The sequence below is a fragment of the Lagenorhynchus albirostris genome, chromosome 15 (assembly GCF_949774975.1).
Source record: "Lagenorhynchus albirostris chromosome 15, mLagAlb1.1, whole genome shotgun sequence".
In the NCBI taxonomy this organism is placed as follows: Eukaryota; Metazoa; Chordata; class Mammalia; order Artiodactyla; family Delphinidae; genus Lagenorhynchus; species Lagenorhynchus albirostris.
The window spans coordinates 84,311,339-84,331,522 of record NC_083109.1 but is presented as its reverse complement, the minus strand read 5'-3'; the positions used below and the strand labels follow the sequence as shown (position 1 = coordinate 84,331,522).

The window sequence follows — 20,184 nt, the reverse complement described above, 5'->3', positions numbered from 1 at the left end:
AAATATATGTATCCCATTCCAACCTCTCTTAATGGTCTCTTTTGATGGGCAGATGTTCTTAATTTTGATGAAGACCAATCTTTTATTTTGTGGTTAGTACTTAAAAATTTTTTTTTAATTTTATTTATTTTTGGCTGCATTGGGTCTTCATTGCTGTGCGCAGGCTTTCTCTAGTTGAGGTGAGTTGGGGCTCCTCTTCGTTGAGGTGCGAGGACTTCTCATTGTGGTGGCTTCTCTTGTTGTGGAGCATGGACTCTAGGTATGTGGGCTTCAGTAGTTGTGGCACGTGGGCTCAGTAGTTGTGGCACGTGGGTTCAGTAATTGTGGCTTGCGGGCTCTCGAGCGCAGGATCAGTTGTTGTGGTGAACGCGCGTAGTTGCTCTGAGGCACGTGGTATCTTCCCGCACCAGGGCTCGAACCTGTGTCCCCTGCATTGGCAGGCAGATTCTTAACCACTGTGCCACAGGGAAGCCCTGTGATTAGTACTTTTAAAGTACCTGTTTAGATGACTTTGTTTACACCAGAGACATTAAGGCATTCTCCTGTGCTTTCTTCTAGCAGATTTATTGTTTTACCTTTCAACATTTAGGTCTACAATCCATCTCAAATGAATGCTTGAGTACCGTATGTGGTAGGAGGGTCTGCATATTTTATGGAAAAGACCATTCTTTCCTCAATGATTTTCTTTTTTATTTTTTGGATTAAAAAAATTTTTTTTCAGTCCAAGGTTTTTTTGTTCTGTTGTGTTTTTTGTTTTAAATTGAAGTATAGTTGATCTACTTTCCTCAGTGACTTTCAATGCATTCTTGACTCCATGGCTAGAATTAACGAACTTGATCACACCATTCTGTATTTTCAATGGTGGCATATTGCTCTTGGTACAAAGACCAGTCTCTTGCCTAACGTACCTTTTTTTTTTAAGATTTTTTTTTTGGGGGGGGTTGACCATTTTTAAAGTCTTTATTGAATTTGTTACAATACTGCTTCTGTTGGTTTTTTTTTTTTTTTTTTTGGTCAGGAGGCACGTGGGATCTTAGCTCCCCCGCCAGGGATGGAACCAGCACCCCCTGCACTGGAAGGTGAAGCCTTAGTCATGGGACCACCAGGGAAGTCCCTTACCTTAACACCCAGCCTAATCCGGACACCTCCTGTTTCTCAAGCCAAATCTTGTGTCATGTGTACCATCCCACTCCAAGCTCAGACACACCATGGAGTTCTTTGTCCAGGTCACACTGCCATCCGTGGACCTTTGCCATACAGAACGCTTCCATTCCTGAGGTCGGTTACCTGCTACTCAAACTTCAGGCCTCTTCTCCTCCAGGAAGCCTTCCCGGCTGCACAGTCCCTGTCCCTTAAGTCTAGGTTAAGCGACCTCATTACGTGCTTTCATTGCACCCCGGCTTTGTAATTGTGTTTACCTCTCCCACTGTAACTTCGCTGAAGAAAAGGAGGAGGCCTGTTTAGCTCACATGGAAGGCACTCTCTAAATATTACTGAATGAATGAATACGTGTAAAACAGAATCCTCCCCAGAGACCCAAAACGCGTGGGCCTTGAAGAAACAACGGGGGTTCCATTCTCAGATCTAACACTTAGCAAATAAGTTAATATTTCTGAGCCTCAGTTCTCAAATTCATAAAATGGGAATGCAACATTCCCTACAAAGCATTGCTATAAGCACCAAATAAGAACGCACGTATCTGGCACAAGGACCCGCACGCGGCAGGCCCTTTTAATAGTAATAAAAAGATGGGGGCGGGGGACACGGAACGCCTACTCTTTACAACGCGCATGCGCGGCCCGTGACCCGCCCGCAAGGCCAGCCCATCGCGCCCCCGCGCGTCCCCACGCGCGCGCGTGTTCGACCGGAACCTGGGGCCAGGCCGGAGGTGAAGGGGCGGACCTCCGCAGTACGCCTGCGCCGTGGGAGGCCGTGCGCCGAGGAGGCGGGGCCACGCAGGCGCGCCTGGCGGCCCGGCTCTGGAGCATAAACAAGAGCGGGGTCGGGATGAGGCGGCTGTTGATGTCCGCGCGGCGAGTGGCGGCGAGCGGGGCTCGGCGCCGACCCTGAGCTCACCCCGACCTGCCCTCCCGCGCGCGAGCTCCGGGCCGGGCCCACCCGCCGCGCGCCCACCATGAACCTGGCGAGTCAGAGTGGCGAGGCTGGCGCCAGCCAGCTACTCTTCGCCAACTTCAACCAAGACGTCACGTAAGGACGGGCGTGGGCCGGGGTCGGAGCCGGGGGCCGCGGGGCGGGGGCCGGAGCCTGGGGGCCTGGGGCCGGGGAGGGCAGAGGCATCCTCGGGGCGGGCCCGGCGCGTGCTGGGAGGGAGGGGCGCCCTCTGTGGGGACCCTCCAGGCTCTGCCCTGGAGCTGCGATCTCTGAGCCGGGAAAGCGATGGAGGTAGGGGAGGTATTTTACCCAGCACGGGAAGGCTTTGTCTTTTCGGACCTCACTTCTCACAAAGTTGGGGCAGAACTTTGTGGCCTGACTTGTCTCGGCCGCCTCTGGAGCGGTGGGGGTGGGTTTCTCCCTTATAACCCGCCTCCCTCTTGTACCTCAGCTCTCTTGCTCCAGTTTTTCCCCTCTTCAGCCCCTTCTCCTCATCTCTTCATCATCTTAGGGTCCCTTTGATTTCCTTTTCTTCCCGTCTCGCTGTTCTTTTTGACAGGTAACTTTGATGTCCTCCTCGAGCAAGAAACAAACTTAGCAGTAAACGTGGTCTCTGACCTGGGGAGAAACTGAGCCAAGGGGGATGTGACAGAGAACCCCTCCCCCCCCAGAGGTCTTGGTGCTTCGGGGCATGGGCCATCCTTACAGGGGACGCGAGGCCCATGATGCCAGCCCTTGTTTGTCCCAACCCATATGGGTTTGAAGCCGATTCTTCGGAGGCTGTCTCCAGTGACGTGTGAGGATAGTTACTAGATGAAGTTTCTGGAGAAGGAAGGATAAGTTGTGGGACTGGAAGGGAGGAAAGCCATCTTGGGAAGTGAGTAAGAGGAAGTGATGTAAGAGGGGAGGAGGAGTGGGTCATTGGCTTCGTACCAAAGTAGTCGGTTGAGTTGTTCCTGGCTGAATGGAATCAGCAAAGTAGAACATGACATCTTTTAAAAAACTAAAAGTCAGTTGTAGAGCGGCAAGCCCCCAAGTCAGTGGCGTGCAGTGGGCGCTCGGTAGCACCTTCCAAAGCTGGGGAAGTAGCGCAGACAGCCCCACAGTGGGCCTCTGTTGGGACTTGGAAGGGAGCAGATCACCTCCTCCAACTACAGGGAGAGGAAACCGAAGTTGAGGAAGGTTCAGAGCAGAGCCTGGATCTTACCCTCATTTGACAGTGGAGAGGGGGCAGCTTTCCTGAATTGTCTTCCAGTGTCCTCTCCAATCTACCATGCTGTTGTTTCTACCTACAGAGTAGGATCTGGAGGACAGTGAATGTAGAAAGCAGCCCATAGCAATCTTTGAAGGTGAAAACTGCCGAATACTAGTGTTCTGTATGACCAAAAGCCAATCCAACAAAAACAGTTTGGACCACCTGTTGCAGGAGGTTGTAACTGAGATGGACTATGTTATACCAATCCAAGTGGGGAAGAGGACATTTCAAACCGACTGTGATTCCATTTTTAAGGCCTTAGTATTTTGAGACCAGTAAGAATGGTAGCTTTATGTGTTTTTATGTCTTGTATAAATTAGAGAATTTCCAAAACATTTTCTACCATTCTTTAAGTTTTTCATTGCTCATCATTTATATTGAAAGGAAATCAAATATGAGAAAACATTCTCTTTTGCTCTTATTTTAAATGGCATTCAAATACCACTTTCCCTATATAAGAGAAGAATGTCACTCTGGCCTGAAATAAGGTCTTTTTGTACTTGGAAATCGTGCTTTCCCACTCCTCTGTGAGTCCTGAAGTTATTAGTTTAAGACAAGATTTTTTTTTTTTGCGGTACGCGGGCCTCTCACTGCTGTGGCCTCTCCCGTTGCGGAGCACAGGTTCCGGACGCGCAGGCTCAGCGGCCATGGCTCGTGGGCCCAGCCGCTCCGCAGCATGTGGGATCCTCCTGGACCGGGGCACGAACCTGTGTCCCCTGCATCGGCGGGCGGACTCTCAACCACTGCACCACCAGGGAAGCCCCTCAAGACAAGATTTGTGTGTCATAATTTTGATTTGCTAAAGAGACCTTGATACAGTGTGAGCATAAATTGTAAGGAATAGTAAGTTAGGATTATACTAAAAGTTTATTGATGAAAGTGACTAATTTGTTTTAAATCTATACCTGAAAGAAATACAGAAGTTCTGGGGAGACGGTTGACAGTTCACTCCTTTCCCTCCCTTGTCCATCTCCAGCATTTACTTTGATAGAGAAACACAGTTTTTCACAAAGCAAAGAATATTGGATTCACATTCACGGTATTCAGTGAGGAAACCTGGAAGCCGTTTCACTTAATAGAATATGTATTCTACGTTATACAGTAATGCTTGAACAACAGTGTTCCTTTCATAACAAACTATATCTGTCCTTTCTGTTTTTCCTGGTAATATGGTTTCAAATACTGTAATATTTTTTTCTGTGATTCTTATTCTGAAAGTGTGAACGTTTTATTTGGGGTTTTTTTGTTTTGTTTTGTTTTTACCATTTGTTTTTGTTTGTTTAACTAGAATTGGGAAAAAGGCATCAAGAAAAGCTGGTCCCCGTCGTCTTCTTCTTGGCTGGTTAGTTCCAATCCTGGTTTCTGAAAGTAACACTTTGGAAGACTTATCTTGAGGAATTTTTGGTGCTTTGATATCGAAGTTAAGAAACTAATAGAAGTGCCGGGTATCACTTGGATCTTCAACGGAAATGTCAGGGTCTGAGTACTTGCAGGGGACCCCACACAGCTTGTGGAAGTCATTGATTGGGCAACGTCTACATCATTTAGAAACTACATTTCTAAAAGAAATAGAATAAGGACAGGGACTTGACTTCCGAAGTCTTCTGTTTGTAGCATTGATGTTGTTAGTGTCTAAAAGTTATGGGCATAGAGATAGTAAGGCATTGGTCTGAATTGATTGCTTTCTTGAACCAGGTTTCTTCTAAGGTTACAGCAACTGTCCTGGGAGGTCACTTCTCTCCTTTTCCCTCATCAGTAAATCGAGGGACTTGGAAGTAACGATTCTTCCACCTTAAAGTTCTAGGTGGTTCTGCCTGCCGTGTGGAGGATGTGTTTTGAGGAAGCAGGGCAGTCACTGGGGAGGGTATTGTCCAGCGGCCGTGGCCACTAGAAAGGAGACTGGTGAGCCATCAGGATTTGGTGTGACCCATGGGACGTGCATGCTGCACTTAAGGGAGAAGTTAAGGTGACTCCCAAGTCTCCAGCCTAGATTCTAGATGAGCAGTGACAGCACATTATGGGAGAAAGATCAGAGGGGGATTCAGTTTAGGGAGAAAGATGAACTCCGCTTTGGATATTACTGAGTTTGAAAGGCCTTAGGGATGTCCAGGTGGAGGTCTGGGATGGCCACGAGCTTGCTGAGTAGGGCCCCGGGGCCGGCCAGGTCTCAGCAGCAGTTCAGGTGGCTTCCTTTTTATGGGCGTCACTGTTTCCACTTCACCCTATCCTCGAGTATGGCTCTCTGATGAAGATGATGAAAAGGGAAAATATTAATGGGCTGATCATGCGTAAGTGGGTAAAAAAAAGGGAATTAAGAAAATAATCTTTTTTCTTTTAAAATGTTTTTAACATTTATAAAATGTTAAAAAAAATTTTTGTTTTTTAATGGAAATCACTGTCTTTTAAATACTGAGCAGTCAAGTTTAAATTCAGTGACAGAGACTTGCAGTTAAAGATGGTGGGTTAAACACAAGCATTTATTTTGGCCCTCCCTCTCAGAACCCTAATAAAATGTCACAGTCAGTGAAATATCAAAAAGGTACTTAAAAAAGCTTAAACCCATAGAACGAGGAGACACTAGCAACAAAATTTTGGAAGCCAGCAAGTGGTAAAGGAAAGTGGATCCTCCATTGCTAGTGGGGAAAGCAGAGAACCAACCTCCTGGAAACCACAGAATCCCCCAAAGGCTCAGGATGGGCGGTCTCAGGAGCTCTGCAGTGGAGCGGAGTCGCGTGTGGCGAAGATCGAGAAGGCTGGCCCAGAGTGTGTTGCAGAAGCAGTCACTGTTCCTGCCTGCTGAGGAACTTGGGCCTTGTCTCCAGAGGGTACAGCAGGGTCTCTGGGTTTTGACACCACGCACAGTTGAAGGCAGGGTATGGTAGTGAAGTGGGGGATTAAGTAAATATATGCTTTTTTCTGTTATTGCTGGGTTTTCCCTTTGTCAATAAAAGATCTCTTACCTTAAAAAACAAAAAAACAAACCTTACCATATAAACACTTAGTGGGAAGTGAGATTATTTATTAGGGGAATCTCATGCTTATATGTTACTGTACTTCTCCCATTAATATATCATATGGTCAGGCAAATCATGAGATGTTATTAAAAGCAGAATCTCCAAAGAGGAGTGTGTGAACCTGACCATTGATATTCGAGATGTAAATATCAAACCTATTTGTATTTCATATCATCCTTTAAAAATGTCTGCCTTGGCTTCCCTGGTGGCGCAGTGGTTGAGAGTCCGCCTGCCGATGCAGCGGACACGGGTTCGTGCCCCGGTCCGGGAAGATCCCACGTGCCGCGGAGCGGCTGGGCCCGTGAGCCATGGCCGCTGAGCCTGCGCGTCCGGAGCCTGTGCTCCGCGATGGGAGAGGCCACAACAGTGAGAGGCCTGAGTACCGCAAAAAAAAAAAATGTCTGCCTTTATTGATAAAGTATATGCTCACTCTATACCACATGTACATATCAAAAAAATACTTGGTGAGGGCTTCCCTGGTGGCGCAGTGGTTGAGAGTCCGCCTGCCGATGCAGGGGACACGGGTTCGTGCCCCGGTCCGGGAGGATCCCACGTGCCGCGGAGCGGCTGGGCCCGTGAGCCGTGGCCGCTGAGCCTGCTCATCCGGAGCCTGTGCTCCGCAACGGGAGAGGCCACAACAGTGAGAGGCCCGCGTACCACAAAAAAAAAAAAAAAAAAAATACTTGGTGTATTTTTGCTTACGTTTCCTACTGATTGGGGTGTGCAAGTAGGAAGCCATGCGATTAAAACGCTAGCAAAAGTATTTAATATCCAAAATCAGTTTCTGAATATCTGGAAGAACATCAGAGAGCTAATATTTGATCAGTTTTAACAAATTCTGCCCATTTGGAGCACAGCCAAAATCCTGGGTGTATCAAAATCCAGGTCCTCATTAATTAATTCAAGCTCATTAATTTTATCTGTAGAAAAAGCCCTCTCTACGCTTATTTTATATATGAAACTAATAAGCTTGGTGACTTGGTTTCCAAGTCAACAAATTTGAAAGAGGGAGGGGCTGTTAATGCTAGTAGGATGCTTGGGGAGCAGTGACAACTGTCAGCGAAACAAAAGGTAGAGGGTATTTTCTTACCCAGCCCAACAGACTGCTGCTTGATGTAGGTACACAAGACCCTCAACTCCTTGTTAGGGTCTGAGAGGGTCCCTTTGTCATGATAGTAAAGTTGTTTCATGATGTGAGTCCAGTCAAATGGTGAGGATTTGCCGTCCCATACAGAAAACTGTATGAGGACGACTTTTATTTAAATCAGAAATGGTGGGATATAAGGTTTTGGTGCTTAAAATAGCAGCCCTTAGTTATCTGGAAAACATTTTCCTGAACATCAATTTTCCAGAAGTTATGAATTATTGAGATTTTGTTTTATTTTTAGCTTTCTTGGATATTCTTGTGTTTTTGTTGGCCCCTTATTGCTTTTCAAAAAATGTACAGGTAACAATGCCTAATTACCTCATTGATGTGATTAATTCAATATAGTGAAGCATTTTTGTAGAGAAAAATTATATAAACTGGTAGGAGTTCCATTTCTGTTTATACTTTAGGATGAACCAGTTGCAATTTCAGTGTTTAGTAGTGCTTATAGCAGCTCTGTTCTTGGAATGTATTTCCTCTGCATAAGTGTGAAAGAGGTTGGAAAGCTCAAGTTTCTAATAGATGAAATGGTCATTAAAATAGCCCTAATTTTTTATCTTGGCGTACACATACTCATCATGTGAAATGTCAGTCTTCATTATTTCTAGGCTTCTGGTTTACCTTCTGTTTCCACTTGTTCTCCCAGACATTAAATACCAGAATGATCCCAGGATCTGATTCTTCACGTCCCACCACTTCTTGCTTTACTCTCTATCCTCTCTGTTTCTGAAAGCCGTGCTTGTCCTTTACTCCCCCTCTCGGTCAGTTACGTTCTGGACAGTAGTAATCTTCTATGAGGAAACACTTCATTTAGCGGCACAGCTCTCCTGCACTAGGGATCTGGAGAGCTCAGAGTTCCCTCCAAGCCTCTTAGCACAAGCAGCAGTGTTGGGTGATGAATATGTAACCTTACACACAGGCCAACTGTGTTACGTAGTCTTGCCATTCCAGGCTCTGAGTTAGCTCTTTCCATCCTATGCTGAGCCATAGCCTAACGTAAGTGACTGAGCTGCATTTGTTATGGCCTTAACTGCAGTGCAGAAAGACACCATCATCCACCAAAGTTGTAAATATCTTTGTTTAATATTTACAATGTTATCCTAACTTGGACTCTCCCATACACCAGGCATGTATATCAGATCACCTGAGAAACCACACTGTGTTTTGAGGGGATCATTAATTTAGGGCTGATTAGTTTCATTTGTATGTCAAACTTATCTTTAAAGTTTTATAGATTTTCAATAAGAACATTGTCTATCTTTATTTTATTGACATTCCCCTTTTCCTGGCTGTGAGTGTGGCATCTTCCGCGCCACTCTCTTTTCTGCTCTGCCACCACTCACCTGGTACAAACCACATGACCTTATTTGTGCTGATTATGGGTAGAGATGCTGGTGACTGTTTGCTAACGTGGAGCTAGTTTGTGCGTTATCTGCCTACACGCATCAGCTCTTATTTCTGAATTTGGCTTTTTTGCAGGTCTCTAGCTGTTGGTAGTAAATCCGGTTATAAATTTTTCTCCCTTTCTTCTGTGGATAAACTGGAACAGATCTATGAATGCAGTAAGTGTTTGCTTTATTTTTCCCCCTTCTTAAAATAGACAAGTTATACTTGAATTAGGTTGCATTCTTAAATTCACACATTATGGTTAAAATCCAAATACGCCTTGACCAATAATCTTCTTTCACCTTAGTCTTACTGAGAGGTGATGGCTATGACTGAACAATTATGTGTTCTCCCAGACCTTTTTCTGTGCATTTGCATACTTATAAATGTACATGTAGAAATACTCTATGGGTTGCCATTTCCAATACATGATACCATAGTAAATGCATTATTCTATAATTTCTCCCCTTTTTAAATGCCATTTAAACCACTTAGATTTCTGTCATAGAGGGCTTCCAGAATTTGAAAAGTTTACATCCCCCTAGGAGTGATTTATTTTCTCCATTTGGCATTTTATGGTGTTTGAGTGGCTGTGTGTCGGATACCTGTGGGGTTGCAGGAGGGCCATGAGCTTCGATACCTTGCTAAGTCACCTACTGTGACTTTACATAGATCGCTTCATGGACCTCAGTTTCTTTGTTTTTCGTGTGTGTGTGTGTGTGTGTATGTGAGAGAGAGAGTACTTGCTAAATAAATAGTAAGTAGTAGGTACAGACCCTCCCCCAGTGAGAATAGGATGGAAAGCTTTGACTCTCTGCACATACATCTTTTTTTTTCATTGCTGTAGTTGTAAGAAGCAGTACAGATCCCTGTACCCTTCTCCTAGTTTCCCCCAGTGGTAACGTTTCGCAGAAGTACAGTACAGTATCACAGCTGGGAAGGCTACATGGATATAGTCCAGCCTGTGTGTGTGAAGTTCTGTACAGTCCAAACACCCATCTAGCTTCCTGTGTCCACCACAATGAAGACACTGGGCCGTCTGACACCGCAGGGTCCTTCCTGTTGCCCTTGTAGCCACACCTGCCTCCCCTCCCCCACTGCCACCCCACCGTCCCTAATCCCTGGCAGCCACTGATCTGCTCTCTGGTACCAGAATATTGTCTTTTCGCAAATGTTACATAAATGGAAGTATGTAACCTTTTGAGATTGGCTGTTTTCGCTCAGCATCTTTCCCTGGAAGTTCACCCAAGTTGCCGGGTGTCAGTAGCGCCGTCTTTTCTGTTGCTAAAGCTGGTTCCACGTGCGGACGCAGCCCAGCTGTTTGACCCTCACCCGGCAAAGTACATCTGGGCTGATTCTAGATTTGGGCTGTTAAAAATATAGCTGCTGTGTATGGGGTTTTGGGTGGATGTAACTTTCCACTTCTGGGATTAATGTCTAAGTGTGATTGCTGGGTTGTATGTGTGGTGTTTTGTCTTCGTCTTTTTTTTTTTTTTTTTTTTTTGCGGTATGCAGGCCTCTCACTGTTGTGGCCTCTTCCGTTGCGGAGCACAGGCTCCGGACGCGCAGGCTCAGCGGCCATGGCTCACGGGCCCAGCCGCTCCGCGGCATGTGGGATCTTCCCGGACCGGGACACGAACCCGTGTCCCCTGCATCGGCAGGTGGACTCTTAACCACTGCACCACCAGGGAAGCCCTGTCTTTGTCTTTTTTAAGTGCTGAACTTTTTTACAGGGTGGCTGTACCATTTTACATCCCCACCAGTAATGTGTGAGTGACCCAGTTCCTCAGAACCCTTGCCAGCATTTGGTGTTACCAGTGTTCTTTCCTTTAGCTGTTCTCATGGCTGTGTGCAGCGCTATCTCGTGGTTTTACTTTGTAATTCCCTAATGGCTAATGATGTGGAACAGTTTTTCATGTGCTTGTTTGCCATTCTCTTCAGTGAAATGTCTGTTCATGTTTTGGCCCACTTTTTTTTTTTTTTTTAACATCTTTATTGGGGTACAATTGCTTTACAATGGTGTGTTAGTTTCTGCTTCATAACAAAGTGAATCAGTCATACATATACATATGTTCCCACATCTCTTCCCTGGCCCACTTTTTAATTGGATTACTTGGAGTTTTTTAATGTTGAGTTTTGAAAGTTCTTTATATATTCTAGATACTAGTCCTTTGTCGTATGCGTGGTTTGTAAGTATTTTCTCTGTACATAATGATAGCCCTGAAGCCTGCCCGTGGCGTGATCTAATTAAGAATTCTTGTTACGGAGGATTGAGGAGGTCAGTATTATTGTAATTAGTCACACTGGGTTATGGATTCAAGGAGAGATTTAATATTTATCATTTTAATTATCTACGTGAGCATGCAGTTTGGGGGAATTGAGTTTTCTCCTTATTAATGATGCCAGCATCTCCTTCCTGAATGTTCCACTCTTATCAACTTTGCTTTCACTGTGGTTTGGTGTTCCATTTTGGAATTCTCCTTTGCCTGTTAATATCTCTTAAGAAGGGGAAGTTTCAGCGAGTTGATATGAAGAGACATCTCATATTCATTTCTGGTTCCACTTACTCCGTAAACGTTCGCTGAGGACCTGCCACGTGCCAGCCCTGTTCTGGCTGTGGAGACACAATGGTGACAAAGTTTCTGCTCTCATGACACCTATGTTTAAATGGAGGCAGACAAAGAACAAGGAAATACATTTGTGTCGGATGTTAGGCTGGGGACACAGTGTGGAGCGAACACACATGTAAATACCGCCCCCACCCTTCCTGCATTAACATAAGGTGAGGACCCAGGAGAAACGTCCTTTCTTTGTGCCCAGTACTGGCAGTTGCAGAGTTCTTGTGGCCCACTGGGGCTCAGAGGCTTGCCAGACTCCCTCCAGGCCTTGGCCTCCCCTCTCCAAGTCCGCCCTCTGGTGTCCCTCACCTCCATCAGCAGATGGTGTCTGACATTCCCCAACAAGCCCCCTGTTTGTTGCTGCCCCTGAAGGCCAGCACCCAGGCCCTTTACGGGGAGATGGCTGGAAGCGGGATTCACAGTAAGTGTCCCTAACTCACGGCTCCTGCCTTAGGTTTTACTCCTTTTTTGTCCTCAAACTTGCCTCCTGGTGCTTACTAAGTCTTCTGAAAAAGCCTTTCTCCTAGTGTGTAGCTGGAAGGCGTGATCGGGGTGATAAAGTCTCTCTGAACTGGAGTGCTTGTGCTCGCTTATCTCAGGAGGCGCTTCTGGAATCCCCAGATTGGCAGCCTTCTCTTGATCGCGCAGGTAGGATTGTTTCCTGTAGGGAATTCCTTCAAAGGGTTGCCTGATCCCTGGAAACAGGATTCCATTGGGCTTTTATGAATGACTGAAACATTTATTAAGTCTACATGCCCATGAGCGCCTGAATCATGCTGTTAAATTGTTGCTGTCGTGATTAGGGTCGACTGGTTTGACAACCACAGAATGGAGACCCAGTGCTTAGATGGGGTATCAGAATACCAAAACCTTGTCTTGACACCTTCTCAGTTTGAATCAGTTCAGTGACTAATTTGTTTCCTTGAAGTTTATCAAGTGGGTTTTGGTGCCTCATTTTTCAGAAGGTTTTTTTTTTTTTTTTTTTTTTTTTTTTTGCGGTACGCGGGCCTCTCACTGCTGTGGCCTCTCCCGTTGCGGAGCACAGGTTCCGGACGCGCAGGCCCAGCGGCCATGGCTCACGGGCCCAGCCGCTCCGCGGCATGTGGGATCCTCCTGGACTGGGGCACGAACCCACGTCCCTTGCATCGGCAGGTGGACTCCCAACCACTGCGCCACCAGGGAAGCCCTTCAGAAGTTTTTGATGGGACACAATGTGATGCCTTGATAGCATCATGAAAGAGTGGGTGTTTACTGACCAGCATGTTGCGGTGGTATATAGATTTCTTTGTTGTTCTTAGTGAGCTTCAGCCCTTAAAATAGGTGGGAATGGACAGAGAGCACTTTCAGGGTTAGCACGTGACACTGAAGCTGCGAAATTCTCTTGCCCCTAGAACATCGTTAAGCAGATAGAAGAACGTCTCTTAGAAAACAGGCTAGCTGCTGAGTTAAGACCACCTTCCGGTATTTTCGTACATGGAGATTCTGGCAGAGTAGAACTTAACGCCTCCACGCTCAGCCCGGCTCAGTGGGCTCGCCCCCTCGTGCCTCCTGACTGTCCCTTGTAACGTCAGGTCTTTGCTGTCGGTCACCGCTGCCGGTACAGAAAGAATGAGCCAGAGCTGGTCTTGGGAGAAGCAAGATGGACAGCTATTTGTTCTGTTTCGTTTACTTAAACAAAAAACTTTTGCCCAGCAGCACTGGAAGATTTTTGTTTTCCAACTCTCTGTATTATAGTTTCAAACTTAAGGAAAGTAGCAGGAACTCCCGTGTGTGCTTTGCCCCGTGTGTGCCCTGCATTCTCTTTCCCTCTCTGTGTGTCCTTTTAAATTTATTTGAAGGTATGTAAAGTGCAAATATGTGGTCTCTCTTCCCTGAAACATTACTGAAACGAAATCCTACCCTGTTAGGCAATATAAATAAAGGTTGTAGTTTTATTACTTGTAAAATATCACAGAAGTTCAGAAGGAAAAGTTGGCCTTTTCAGATTCTACATCGTGTGTCGTCTTTGCATTTTATGCTTCTGAGCTAGGAAATCATACCTCACAAAGCATTAGTTCTGAAACTCAGCATAAGCAGGCTGGCCGACTAGGTTCTGATTCGGCAGACCTTGCACTGGCTGGAACATTCACCTCAGTGAGATTTACACTAATGGATCTTCCAGGGGAGAAATCCAGTAGCCTCTCTTCTTGAGCCTGTTGTAATGAAAGATCGGGTGGACTGTACACGTGCGTCTCTTCAGAGCCCCGGGCATCCACCGACACGCCTGGTTGCGGAGTGTGCTGTGTTAGTTCATGGCTTTGTCCCTCCCCTCTTCCCACCACGGGAAGTTTTATCATCGCCGGCTCTGAACAGCACCAGCAGAAGCAAAACAACATTCTTTTTTTTTTTATTTTTGGCTGTGTTGGGTCTTCGTTGCTGCGTGCGGGCTTTCTCTAGTTGCAGCGAGCGGGGGCTGCCCTTCGCAGTGGTGCATGGGCTTCTCATTGCGGTGGCCTCTCTTGTTGCACAACACGGGCTCTAGGCGCGCGGACTTCAGTAGTTGTGGCACACGGGCTCAGTAGTTGTGGCTCGTGGGCTCTAGAGCGCAGGCTATAGTTGTGGTGCACGGGCTTAGTTGCTCCGCAGCATGTGGGATCTTCCCAGACTGGGGCTGGAACCCGTGTGCCCTGCATTGGCAGGCGGATTCTTAACCACTGCGCCACCAGGGAAGTCCCAACAACATTCTTTCCTAAATGAAGTAGTTTCTTAAATTTTGGATAGGCACTCTCTAGGAAGAAAGTGTGGCAGAAACTGTGGCCAAGGCCACATCGAAGGGCCGTGGAAGCAAAGGCCTTAGACACTGGAGGCCACTGGGGTTTGCGCTCAGGCTTTCTCCGTGGTCGCCCTGCGTGCCGACCGCCCTGCATCTTTTCATTTGGGCACCTGCTCCTCAGTTATCAGCCTGATTGCTGTGCGCTGGTATTTATGGGAGGACTGAGCTGTGTGCGCCTCAGTTCAGTGCAAACTGACCGCTCTGGGTCTGTGGGTTCTGTGGGTGCTTGTTTGTAAAAGTTCTCTGGGGAGCAAGGTGTAACGTAACAACGTTAAAGAGCTGGAGACGATGCAGCAGAGGAATAACAAACCGAAACCACTGGCAACGTGTCAAAGTAGGTTGCTTTATGAGGGTGTATTCCTGAAAAGACCTAAGCACATTGCTTCCCAAGCACATTCCTGAGGTGAATCCCGTTGGTTGTCTTTTACTTAAGTAATGACAAAAATGCGGTAACTCCGGGGTGACCAGCAGTTCCTCTGCCTTTTGCAGGCAGCCTCCGCCGTTTTCTGGTTCCTGTCTCCTTTGGACATCTGATGGAAGTTGCAGGTATTTCCCAGAGAAAACCCAATATTTAGTGTATGATTTTGGCAGTTTGAGAGAACCCTGGAAGCCTGTGTGTGCTCCCGGGTCCAGGGCCGCGTGGTCTTGGAGGGGATCACAGTGAAGGGCCCTCTATCACTTACGAGCTCATAGGAGCACAGCTTGATGTTTCAGGGCCCTGCTGCCCTGTCCTTCATACATCAGATCTCAATATAGTGGCCAGAATTCATATTTATTCAGTTGTCTGCCTGAGTGGGTTATTTTTTTTTAATAGCTTTTTTGAGATGTAATTTGGACGCCGTAAAAATCAGCTGTTTAAAGTGTACAATTCAGTGGGTTCCAGTATATTTACTGAGTTGTGCAGCCTACCTTAAGCTAATTTTAAAACATTTGAGAGCCCCTTAGTCCATTAGCAGGGCGACTGCATCCCACCCCCACCCCCTCAGCCCTTGGCCACCACTAACCTCCTTTCTCCCACTGTCCATTCGCTGCTCTGGACGTTTCCGATAAATGGAGTCACGGGTGACCGGCTTCCTTCACCTGGAGTGTTCTCAGGGTTCACCCGTGTTGGAGCATGGATGGGCACTTCCTTTCTTTTTGTTGCTCATTGGTATTACAGGGTGTGGACATTCCATGTGTTGTCAGTGGACACTTGGGTTGTTTCCCCTTTTTGGCTATCGTAAATAGTGCTGCTGTGCACGTTTGTGTGATCGTGTGGATGTGTGTTTTCATTTCTCTTTGAGTAGATAGATACTGTAGGAGTGGAATTGCTGGTAGTCATTTGCGGTTCTTTTCTTGATTTGCTTTTTTTCCCCCTCTGCCTGCCCTTCTGTTGGATTATTTGTCTCTTACAGACTTAAAGCACATTAGCCAGTGGCTGTGGGTTGCTCATATTTCTTCCAGGTTGTTTGCTCTCTAACCTTGCTTGTGGTCTCCTTGCCATTCTGACGTCTTGACTTCCCGTGTATTCAGATGCAGCCATCTCTGCTCGTAAGGCTTCTGCGTACTAGGAAGGCTCCTCCTGTTCCGGGGGTGCATGAATATCTCTCACGTCATCTTCTGGTTCTTTGGGTTTGTGTTTTACGTTAAATACTTGTCTACTTGCAATTGATTTTGATGTAAGAAATTTTCCACTTTACTCATGAGCTGGAAAAGACATTTTTCCTATGTCTTGATCTATTTAGAGGGGTTACTGAAGTATTTAGGGGTAAAATGTCAAGATGATGAGCCTCTCTTTGAAACTTCAGCAAAGAAAAAGATAGCTGAAGCTGAATGGTAGAAAGATAACATTTGTGAAATCCAGGTGATGCAGGTCTGTGGAGATTCATTATAATGTTCTCTTCTATGAATGTTTGCAGCTAAAAACAGCTTTGCTGCCTCCGCACCACACTTCCCCTGTTGTTAAAATTCTAAAAGGAGTCTCTTCTGCTTGTTTTCATTAAAGTTTAAAAAAAGAAATTTCAAACTTATAGTTGGATGGCAACACCCTAAACCCATTTTCTTTACTTTCTCTACACCTGGTTTAACCAAATGAACAATACATCCCTTTTCTTTTTCCACCATTTTATTAATGGACATTTTCAAACACCCAGAAAAGTTGAAAATATTTTACAGCCAGTACCCATGTACCCAACATTTAGTCTATTGTTAGCACTTTACCATACTTACCCATCTCTCCGTCCATCTATCCATCCATCCTGTTTTTTGTGTCTGCATTTCTAAGTACCTTGCAGACATCAGTACACATTCCCTGAAATACCATACCATGAATATTAGTTACGAGCGTTGTTTTCATTTTTTCCTTTTGAGGTAATATTTACATGCAGTGGAATGCACAGATCTTAAGTCAACATTCTGTGTTCTGACAAATGCACAGATGTCTGTGTAACCTGAACTATCAGGGTTTACCATCACTCCAGAAAGTTCCCTCATACCGCTTCCCCCATCACTCGCAGCTCCCTTCCACCTGCCAAGAGGCAAGGAGTTAGTTTCGCCTGTTCTGCATCATATAAATGCAGCATATGCCCCCTTAGTAAGGTTTCTTTTGCTCAGAGGAATGTTTTTGAGGTTTGTCCATATTGTTGCATCTCCGTTGTCCAATATATGGATATACTACTGACTGTATATTCATTCTCCTATTGAGGGGAATCTGGGATTTTTCCAGTTTTTAGCTATTACTTATTTATTACGAATAAAGCTGCTGTGAACATTCTTGTAGAAATCTTTTTGTGGACACATGTTTTCATTTGTCTTAGGTAAACAGGAGTGGAACCTGTGTTTCGTTTTACAGGAAGCTCTGAGGTCCTCCTAGTGGCTGTCCGTTGTGCGTTTCCACCAGTGCTTGTGACAGTCTGGTGGCTCTGCATTCTCACCAGCATTTGGCGGTATCGGGCTTTTTCATCTTGGGCGTTCTGATGTGTGTCTAATAATATCTCCTTGTGGTTTTAGCTTAAATTCCCCCGATGGCTAATGATGTTGGACACATTGATGTCTTTGTTGGCCCTCTGTGTATCTTTTGTGAAATATCTGTTCAGATCTTTCGTCCCTTTTAAAATTTGATTGTTTTGCCTTTTTATTGTCAAGTTGTCAGAGTTCTTTAGATATTCTGGATACCAGACCTCTGTCACATACGTTTTGTAAATATTTTTTCCCAGTCTGTGGCTTGACTTGTCTTTTGAGCAAATATTTTGAATTTTGATGAAGTCTGATTTATTTTTTTCATTTATGATTTTTGCCTTTTCTGTCCTTTCCAAGAAACCTTTGCCTACTGTCAAGTCATGAAGATCTTTTCCTATGTTCTCTTTGAAAGCTTTATAGTTTCAGCTTTTATGTTTAGCTCAGTGGTTCCTTCTCAGACTAATTCTGGTGTGTGGTATGAGCTATGAGTCACCTTAAGCTTCTCCCTAGGAATTCCTGCTCCACCATTTGTCGGAAAGATTTTTCTTCCATCACTGAATTGCTTTGGTGCCTAAAAACAGTCCTACAAGTGTGTGTCTGTTCCTGCTCTTTATTCTCTTTTGTTGGTCTGTTTATTAGCCTTTATGTCGGAAACATACTGTCTTGTTTCCTGACATTTTGTTTGTATACTGAGGTTTAAAGTCACATGATGTGTGAGCCCTTCAACTTCGTTCTTTTCCAAGACAGCCTCGGGTATTCTAGATCCTTTGCCTTTCTGACTTTAAAATCAGCTTGTCAGTGGCTACAAAAGAAGTCTGCTGGGCTTGTGATTGGGGTTGCATTGGACCTAGATGTCAGCTGGGTGAGAATTGGTATCTTAACATACAATGTTGAGTACTCCAGTCTGTGAACGTGGTATATCTCTCCATTTATGAAGATTATCTTTAATTTCTCTTAGCAATACTCTGTGGGTTTGGGTATGGAGGTCTTACATCTTTTGTTAAATTTCGTCCTCATGTTTTGGTTTTTGAGAGTGTTGGAAATGGAATTTCTTCGTTTTCCTTCCCAGTTGTTGGCTAAGAGTGTATAAAAATATGGTTGATTCTTGTATTCTAACCTTGTGTCCTGTGACTTTGCTAAATTCATTCATTACTTTTAATAGGTGCTTAGCAGAGTCCATGAGCTTGCAGAGTAGTAGTTTGCTGTCTTCCTTTCTGGTCCTTGTGCCTTTGATGTCTTCTTGCCTGTGGCCTTCTGTCAGCTTCCAGTCCAGAGTGAGGAGAGGGGCTGCCCTGACCTGTTTACGGTCTTAAAAGGAAAAGAGTTCAGTATTAAGTCCACCATGAAGTGTGGTGCTAGCTGTGACATTTTTCACAGAAGTCCTTTATTGATGGAAGAAGTTTCCTGTGATCCTTAGGTTTCTGAGTTTTTACTGTGAACAGGCAGTGAGTTTTCTCGTGCTGCTTCTGCATCTCTTGCATTGATACGATTTTCCTCTGCTTGAATTTTAATTGATTACCGCGGCCTCAGCAGGAGACTGGCAGTGCCTGCTGATGATCCGACCTTTTTCTAATAACTGTTTGCTTTTACCCTGGGAGGTGATCGTTCATGCTGTCCTCCCTCATTAAACCTCCCACCTCTGCGCCCCTCAGAGCTGATAACCGCTCGCATGCCTCAAGGAGAAACGGCTGCTTTCAGCGTGGAACTCCCTGGTATTTCCTCCCTCAGAGGACCGCCCCCCTCACCCCGATCTGTGCCATCTTCTCATCTCCCTCCTTTCAAATGGGGAAAAGGGGGGTACCTGTCTGTTGAAACCAGTCCTGCGGGGTCTCATGCCTTCCGGTTTCTCAGACGTCATCCTGTCGCTACTGCATTGTCTGTGCCTCTAGTTAATCATTTATCTCAAGACGGGCACTTTCTTTGGCCATACGTGTCCCGCACGTGACCATCCGTCCCTCCCCCGTCTCTGCATCTCCTCGTTGCGCAGCTCCTGCTGTCAGCTGCCAGAGTTCTCTGTCCACTTCCCCGCTCACCTCCCTTTCACGCTTGGTTCTGCCTGCCCATCAGTCTGTCGGGGTCTCCGGATGGCGTCCGTGTTGCCACATGCAGGTGCCAGCCAGCGTCGACCCGATGGGGGCAGTGTGCGCAGGCAGACACACTCCTGCCCTTGGAGACTGGGCCCGGGCGGGGGTGGGAGGGTCACACTGCTGAGCCGGCCTCCGTTCCCAGGGATGACAGGCCAGCGCTGCGCGGGAAGTGCAGGGTGCAATCCATCAGGGCCGTGTGCCTCCAAACCGTTGTCAGATCTTGAGGAGAGAGTGAGGTGACTCGGAGGTGGGAGCCTGAAGGGTGAGACGCCGGGCAGGATGGGCCTGAGCCTCGTGGGAGCAAGCGTGGCTGTGGAGATGGCCCTCCCTGCCCCTCCCAGCCACGGGCCCAGCCCCTTCCTGCCACGGGCCCAGCCCCTCCCAGCCACGGGCCCAGCCCCTCCCAGCCCACGGGCCCTGCCCCTCCCAGCCACGGGCCCAGCCCCTCCCAGCCCACGGGCCCAGCCCCTTCCTGCCACGGGCCCAGCCCCTCCCAGCCACGGGCCCAGCCCCTCCCAGCCCACGGGCCCAGCCCCTCCCAGCCCACGGGCCCTGCCCCTCCCAGCCCACGGGCCCAGCCCCTTCCTGCCACGGGCCCAGCCCCTCCCAGCCCACGGGCCCAGCCCCTCCCAGCCACGGACCCAGCCCCTCCCAGCCCACAGGCCCTGCCCCTCCCAGCCATGGGCCCAGCCCCTCCCAGCCACGGGCCCAGCCCCTCCCAGCCATGGGCCCAGCCCCTCCCAGCCACGGACCCAGCCCCTCCCAGCCATGGGCCCAGCCCACGGGCCCTGCCCCTCCCAGCCATGGGCCCAGCCC

The 20,184-nt window shown here is 46.9% G+C and overlaps 1 protein-coding gene across 3 annotated transcripts in view; it reads left to right on the top strand.

The window, feature by feature from the left end:
- The first annotated feature begins 1,960 nt into the window (after window positions 1-1,960).
- WIPI2 (WD repeat domain, phosphoinositide interacting 2) overlaps window positions 1,961-20,184 on the top strand; it is a 35,321-nt gene continuing 17,097 nt past the window's right edge. For 2 of the 3 annotated variants that reach the window (XM_060124580.1, XM_060124579.1), the window contains exon 1: window positions 1,961-2,208. Coding sequence is in view for 1 of the 3 variants with exons in the window: in XM_060124578.1 (XP_059980561.1) it covers window positions 2,135-2,208; window positions 9,008-9,090 (157 nt within the window). In the remaining 2 variants the exon portion in view is untranslated. Of the gene's footprint in view, window positions 2,209-9,007; window positions 9,091-20,184 lie in introns of all 3 variants that reach the window. The other variant, XM_060124578.1, reaches the window with a different exon arrangement.